General features: G+C 37.2%; 2 protein-coding genes across 4 annotated transcripts in view; both read right to left on the reverse strand.

Moving 5' to 3' along the window:
* Window positions 1-8250, reverse strand: part of LOC127859526 (D-ribitol-5-phosphate cytidylyltransferase-like) — a 204189-nt gene that overhangs the window by 73460 nt on the left and 122479 nt on the right. The window lies entirely within an intron of this gene.
* LOC127859747 (DNA topoisomerase 2-binding protein 1-like) overlaps window positions 495-8250 on the reverse strand; it is a 67553-nt gene continuing 59797 nt past the window's right edge. Inside the window, exons 10-13 of the mRNA XM_052397255.1 lie at window positions 7656-7751; window positions 5482-5550; window positions 3738-3866; window positions 495-837 (exon numbers count right to left, since the gene is read on the reverse strand). Of these exons, the coding sequence (XP_052253215.1) occupies window positions 685-837; window positions 3738-3866; window positions 5482-5550; window positions 7656-7751 (447 nt within the window). The 3' untranslated portion in view covers window positions 495-684. The remainder of the gene's footprint in view (window positions 838-3737; window positions 3867-5481; window positions 5551-7655; window positions 7752-8250) is intronic.

The following is an 8250-nucleotide window of genomic DNA, read 5'->3' on the forward strand; positions in this document are numbered from 1 at the left end:
GCTTCTTGAAAGGGAACAAGGTTTTTCAAAGATTTGACCTGGTTTTTAAATATACATTATCCAGATCGCAACCCCTGTCTTAATATTGTCAAGATAAACATTATAGGTAAATTTCATCAAGATTGAATCATTATGTGGCTTCTAACATGGTAAAATGTTTTGTGTAAGACTAGACCTGAATACCAAGTTTTTGGACACAAGTCACCTGGATTAAAACATGGCCTTAATATTATGAATTAAAACATTTTTATTAAGTTTCATCAAGATTGGGTCATAAATCTGGCCTCTATATGGTAAACATTTTTTTCAAGATTTAACCTACTGACCTAGTTTTTAGAAATGACACAGATTCCGAATTGGCGTAAATATTGTCAAGAAAAACATGGAATTGTACCATTTAACAAATAGTATTTTGACCTCCGATTGTAAGGTCAATTGCAAGGACACCATGACAATCATTAAAGCACATAATTACTTGAACATACCTCATATGAGGAGAACACCGTACCTCATCACAGAGTACACAGGGTACACCAAAAACACCCCATCCAGTTAAAGACTTCACCAAAAACACCCTCCTCCTTAAAGGGTTCACCAAATCCCTTCATGTTTAAATCAGCATTGAGAACAATTTCAAGAATAATTTTAGCACCGATTGCTTGTCTAACACTATCGAAGGCACCCCTATACCTGAAAGATGAAATGGGTGCAAGTATTGTCGATGGTCCAACGATACTCCCCTCCCAGACACGTGACAATCTCATTAAACTCTGCCTGGTCCTTGGCCAGTCGTCTAGCAACAGTGATCACCACGCCTTGCAGCGCAGTTGGGACATCCTGAAAGAAACAAGAGATGTGTTCGTCAGAAACACAATGCCCCCTATTGAGCCGCTTTGAAATATTTTTTTTTTACATTTGACCTTGAACTTCCACCACTCAAAATGTGCAGCTTCATGAGAACGCCGCTTTGATTTTTAAAAATTTTGTTTGGACCTTTGACCTTGAAGGATGACCTTGACCTTCCACCACTCAAAATGTGCAGCTTCATGAGATACACATGCATGCCAAATATCAAGTTTCTATCTTCAATAATGCAAAAGTTATGGCCAACTTTAAAGGTTTTTTTTTCCGGACAGACGGACAGACTGACATACACACATACTGACATACTGACTGTTCAACTGCTATATAAAGTTTTCCCATAACAAGGCTTACATGTAACAGTATAAACAAGAGCATCGCCTTGCGGGTGCAGACCGCTCATCTATTTTCTTTTTAAAGGTGAAGGGACTCTCAATTTCAATCACAAAGGAGGGAGGGATGGAGTGAAGAGAGATGTATAGTGTGGGGGTGTGGTCATTTATTACATTATCTTCCAAAAATGCGAAAAAAATGCAAATAAAAATTCGGGGGGGGGGGGGGGGTGGGTGGGGGGAGGGGATTCTTGGGTGCGATGGTTAGACGGTATTTCAAAAATAAAATAATAAAAATAAATATTTGTGTTTTTTAACCGTTTCAAAAAAAAATGGGGGGGGCGGGGTGGGGGGGGGGGTATAGTGTGAGGGTAAAGTGTGAGGGTGTGGTGGTCATTTGTGAAATGATTTTTTAAAAAGAATGGGGGGGGGATTCAAGCATCAATCAAATCTAATCATAAATAAAGAAGTTATGGCAATTTTAGCAAAATTTAATCATTTGACCTTGAGAGTCAAGGTAATTCAAAGGTCAAGGTAAAATTCAACTTGGCAGGTACAGTAACCTCATTATAGCATGAAAGTATTTTAAGTTTGAAAGCAATAGCCTTGATACTTTAGAAGTAAAGTGGATCGAAACACAAAATTTAACCATATATTCAAAGTTAAGTCAATAAAAGGGCCATAATTCCGTAAAAATGACAACCAGAGTTATGCAACTTGTCCTTTTACTGTCCCCTTATGATAGTTTGCGAGTGTTCCAAGTATGAATGCAATATCTATGATACATTAGGGGTAAAGTGGACCAAAACACAAAACTTAACCAAATTTTCAATTTTCTAAGTATAAAGGGCCCATAATTCCGTCCAAATGCCAGTCAGAGTTACATAACTTTGCCTGCACAGTCCCCTTATGATAGTTAATAAGTGTTGCAAGTATGAAAGCAATAGCTTTGATACTGTAGGAATAAAGTGGACCTAAACACAAAACTTAACCAAATTTTCAATTTTCTAAGTATAAAAAGGGCACATAATTCTGTCAAAATGCCAGTCAGAGTTACATAACTTTGCCTGCACAGTCCCCTTATGATATTTAGTAGGTGTTGCAAGTATGAAAGCAATAGCTTTGATACTTAAGGAATAAAATGGACCTTAACACAAAACTTAACCAAAATTTTCAATTTTCTAAGTATAAAAAGGGCACATAATTCTGTCAAAATGCACGCCAGAGTTATCTAACTTTGCCTGCCCAGTCCCCTCATGATAGTATGTAAGTGTACCAAGTTTGAATGCAATAGCATTGATACTTTCTGAGAAAAGTGGACCTAAACGCAAAACTTAACCGGACGCCGAAGCCGACGCCAAGGTGATGACAATAGCATATATTTTTTTTTTTTTAAATAGATGAGCTAAAAATGTATTCGTTTTACAACATGTTATTGCAGTGCTTTACTTTGCAAATTCATCACTTAAAATATTTCAAGATGGCAGACATTTGCAGCGTTTCCATTGACTTGTAAGATTTTCGGAAAGTAGTGAAGATTTTACGTCAGTCACCCTTAATGTCTGTGCCATCCGCTAACCAATCAGAAATCAAAAAAAAAATGGGTAAAATTGGTACTGAGATTCAGAGTAAGCTTAAACAATATTTGTTCTCAAATGATCCCACACTCAAATGATTTGCCCGTATCACCCCCCTCCCCCGAAAAAAAACGCATTTGAATTACATTGCTCTCATATTTGACCCTGGACAGTTAAAATCTGGATTTCCAGAATGATCCGGTCAATGGACAACCTGTAATTTACACATTTGCAAACAATTTATCAGAAATGTTCAACTTTAGTGAAAAGCAGATGTCCTAATGTTTTTTAACTTTAACCCAAATTGAAAGAAGAAGGCCATTTGCGCTCACCTGCAGGGACCCGAAGCAGTTAAAACATTATGAGAGGGTGGATTTCATAAAAGAACAAGCAAATTCGTTGAATTGATATCCCCGCCAATATGCTTCTGGACACAAACGTTTTCTGGACGGATGGGCAACGCCCTTTGACCTCAATGTGTGACCTCGACATAAGCACCTAGGATTATGGGTGTTGAATGTGAAGCACCCCCAGATGATTGTGAACATCTATGGCAAGTTTCATGGCTCTGGCTCATGTGTTAATGGAGATAAAGCTCTAAGCTTATATTGAAAAGCATTTTATCAAGATACAAAGGGCCATAACTCTGTTATTAACAGTCGGTGTACAATGCCATTTTGCGTGCATCATCCTCTTATCCATATATATATATATACTCATACCAAGTTTCAATGAAGTCCGCTTTTCCAAGCTTTTCGAAGACATGGCTCCGGACGGACAGAAAGACCGACGGATGGACGGACAGACAACGCCAAAACAATATCCCTCCGCCTATGGCGGGGGATAATAAAAGAACTTTATGAAACATAAATATTTCATTTCTAGGCACAAAATAACGGCAAACTTTTAATGATTTAAAATATTGTTGTTCTCAGGTGAGCTAAAAAGAAATGGCCAAAGTAAGAACCTCGTAATCTCCGTCCACTTCGTCGTTTTGTCGCTGGGATGAGGCGACAGCACTCTCGCGCTCCTGTCTCCTCTGTTCGATGGTCACCTCCATCTTGGCTCTCATCAGCTCGAACAGCTCACTGTCGTTCTAAACGTTTGGAAGAAAGTGACAATTTGATATAAGGTTCATCTTTAACTTAGAGCGAAAAGAGACGGTTTTGGGTTAAGTTTGTTGTTAAATGTCAATCAAGAAAAATAAAATAAAAAATTTTACAATTAATTTGTTTCAATGGCCTTGAAAAGAAGATATTAAAATGTTACTTTTCCCAAAATATTTTCCCCTAAGGGTTCACAAAAGAACTCTAAATAAACTTTAATCTAAAAACATTCTCACATCGTTTCTGGTCAATGTTTCACTTTTTCTTTATTTTTGTCACTTCTGATTTGAAAATGTTTTCTTTTGGATTGTTGAAAAGAAAACAATAGTTTAATACATCAGAATTAATCTTTTCAAACCCTGTTCTACAAACAAGAAGGTCAAGATGGCCCAATGTTGCTCACCTGATCCATTTTGATCAATCTAATGAATCGTTTATAGGTTTTTTTTCCCCCACTTTTTGGGAAGATAGCCCATGGCTTTGGAATTGGGAATTTTATCGGCATTTTCATGAAATTGGGAAAATAAATTCATTAGCCTTTTTTCCACATGAAAAGTCCACTGATAAGAGAAATACTAAATTTGATATAACTCTTTATAATCATTAAAATTAAAAGAACAAAATCATATAATACTTTGTTAGATGTAATTGAATTGAAATTGAGATAAAATACACATTAGACTTCTTTCAAAAAAAGAAAAAAAAATGTTTTTGTTGTTTTTTTTTTGGAAATTGGGAATTTTTTGCCACATTTTGGGAAAAAAGTATACTTTTTGGGATTGGGAACATAGCCGAATTTCGGCTATAAAATCGGGCCAAAAAAAACCCTGGTTTATTTGTTACTGCCAGTCAAATGCCAAACCAATCCAATCAGTAATCACTAAGATAACGCAATTTCTATAACTTTAAATGTTATACATAGGACACTGATGCTCTCACTAAACGACGCTGGAATCAGGAATAAGTCTTGTGTGATAAATATAATATTCAACCTGAGTGGTGAGCTAACAATAAATAGCTACACTATAGCCAGGATTGTTTTTTGCCCAATCGGAAAAACTATGGGTACCAGCCCATTTGGGAAAATGTGCATTGTGAAGTCTTCACGTGAGGATACTGATGCATTTGATTTTGTTGCTCACAAATACTTTTTAGAGGTAAGTGACCTTGACCTAGTGACCTAAAAATGGGTGTGGCATGTAGAACTAATCAAGGTGCAGCTACATACCAAGTTTCAAAGTTGTAGGTGGAAGCACTTTGATTTTAGAGCCAATGTTAAGGTTTTAGCATGACGCCTACGGCGGACGGCAGACGACGAGCTGGCTATGACAATACCTCGGGTTTTCTCCGAAAACAGCCGAGCTAAAAATTAATAAGTAAGTGTAGTCAAGTTATCAATATTATATCAACTTAGGTTCAAGCCATAGAGCTGCATAGGGAAACTAACTAAATGTTATATTTTATCCCCCCCAAAAAATAAAAAATTAACATTTAATTGAACATTTTTTGGACAGAATTTTGGAAATGTGTAGTTTTTCTCTATTGGGAAAGTGCTGTTTTCCAGTACTTTATAAAGAATGAAACAAATCGCTGACTATAGCGTACCAGACTGGGCTTTCTTTTGGCCCTTGCAGCTCTCACATCCTCTGGGGTTTGCAGTGATGCGAGAAACTCCTGTAACATATGATCAATTTGAAAAAAACAATTATCTAGCAATTATTTCTATATATTCAAACAATTTGTATACATCATTTGCGATATAAGTTTGAGCTAATTTTTTTCAAATTTGTCCTGTTTAAAATCAATTTACCAAATTATACTTCCATAATAAGTAAATAATTTTAGCGAGGCAAACCTAGCCACCCTTAAACTTTTATAAATAACTTATATAACTTCATACACTGGAAAGCCACAAAGAAATATTACTGTAAAATCATTATAAATCTTGGGATGTGAACTTTTAGTTGCTTTCGAGGGTTGACCAATCCACGAATGTTGTGCCAACCAATGTACATGATTTTACAGTATTTTTTTAGAGGTCAGTGACCTTGACCTTTGACCTTGTGACCCCAAAATGGGTGTGGCGTGTAGAACTCATCAAGGTGCATCTACATATGAAGTTTCAAAGTTGTAGGTGGAAGCTCTTTTATTTTAGAGCCAATGCTAAAGTGTTAGCACGACGCGGACAGCGGACGTCAGATGACACGACAAGCTGGCTATGATAATACCTCGGGAATGTATCACACGTTGGGGTTAAGAAGAATACCACGGTCTCAAACTTAGGAATTTATCGCACTATGGGGAATATACCTCAAAATTAAACTTCGGAATGTATCAAACGTTGAGGAATGTAACCTGGGTTTTAAACTTCGGAATGTATCACACGTTGAGGAACATACCTTGGTCTTAAACTTGGGAATGTATCACACATCATCATGGTTTAGGAACATACCACGGTCTCAAACTTGGGAATGTATTGAACGTTGGAGGTTTGAAACATACCTGGATCTCAAACTTGGGAATGTATCACACATTGGGGTTGAGGAACATACCTTGGTCTCAAACTTGGGAATGTATCGAATGATGAGGAACATACCTTGGTCTCAAACTTGGGAATGTATCAAATGTTAAGGAACATACCTTGGTCTCCAACTTGGGAATGTATGGAATGTTGAGGAACATACCTCGATCTCAAACTTGGGAATTTATCGAATGTTGAGGAACATACCGTGGTCTCAAACTTGGGAATGTATCGAATGTTGAGGAACATACCTTGGTCTCAAACTTGGGAATGTATCAAATGTTGAGGAACATACTTTGGTCTCAAACTTGGGAATGTATCGAATGTTGAGGAACATACCTTGGTCTCAAACTTGGGAATGTATCTCACATTGGGGTTGTGGTTGAGGAACATACCTTGGTCTAAAACTTGGGAATGTATCACACATTGGGGTTGAGGAACATACCTTGGTCTCAAACTTGGGAATGTATCGAATGATGAGGAACATACCTTGGTCTCAAACTTGGGAATGTATCAAATGTTGAGGAACATACCTTGGTCTCAAACTTGGGAATGTATGGAATGTTGAGGAACATACCTCGATCTCAAACTTGGGAATTTATCGAATGTTGAGGAACATACCTTGGTCTCCAACTTGGGAATGTATCGAATGTTGAGGAACATACCTTGGTCTCAAACTTGGGAATGTATCAAATCTTGAGGAACGTACTTTGGTCTCAAACTTGGGAATGTATCGAATGTTGAGGAACATACCTTGGTCTCAAACTTGGGAATGTATCACACATTGGGGTTGTGGTTGAGGAACATACCTTGGTCTCAAACTTAGGAATGTATCTCACATTGGGGTTGAGGAACATACCTTGGTCTCAAACTTAGGAATGTATCACACATTGGGGTTGAGGAACATACCTTGGTCTCATACTTGGGAATGTATCACACATTGTGGTTGAGGAACATACTTAAACTTAGGAATGTATCTCACATTGGGGTTGAGGAACATACCTCGGTCTCCAACTTAGGAATGTATCTCACATTGGGGTTGAGGAACATACCTTGGTCTCAAACTTAGGAATGTATCTCACATTGGGGTTGAGGAACATACCTTGGTCTCAAACTTAGGAATGTATCACACATTGGGGTTGAGGAACATACTTTGGTCTCAAACTTGGGAATGTATCACACATTGGGGTTGTGGTTGAGGAACATACCTCGGTCTCAAACTTAGGAATGTATCACACATTGGGGTTGAGGAACATACCTCGGTCTCAAACTTGGGAATGTATCTCACATTCGGGTTGAGGAACTTGCTTGGCGTGTCTATGTCCACTTTCTTTCCATCTTGCCTCTTCAGTTCCTAAAATTGCAGAAAAGAAGTACTTCTACAGTTGCAGTGATTTTTTTTGTCAGATTGGAAAAAGTACTGGTACCAAGCAAATAAGGCAAAATTGATTGAAAGTTTCAGTGCACATTTTATTTGTTCACATGCAAACAATGTGCTTTTGAAACAAAAGTACAGTTTATTCCGCTTAATTGAAAAGCCTATTTGTCATGTCCGAATATGCAATTATCTGGAGTATTCAATTATACAGAATCAGTTATATTTCCAATGTTTATCATATACATGTGTGTATGTTATCCTGTTTTTAACCAATTTCAAACCTATATTGTTAAATACATTGCTAAATAAACTTGTTTTATTCAATAAACGCATAGAAAAGCGCCGATAGTTGTTTTTATTCATTATACGGTGCATTGAAAATAATCCACTCGTACTATTCACTAACTCAAGCAAGACACGTCAACAGTTCTTTTCTAATCGGCAACAAACTCTTTAATTCTTTCCAATTGGCAAC

Source organism: Dreissena polymorpha, chromosome 15, assembly GCF_020536995.1.
Source record: "Dreissena polymorpha isolate Duluth1 chromosome 15, UMN_Dpol_1.0, whole genome shotgun sequence".
NCBI lineage: Eukaryota > Metazoa > Mollusca > Bivalvia > Myida > Dreissenidae > Dreissena > Dreissena polymorpha.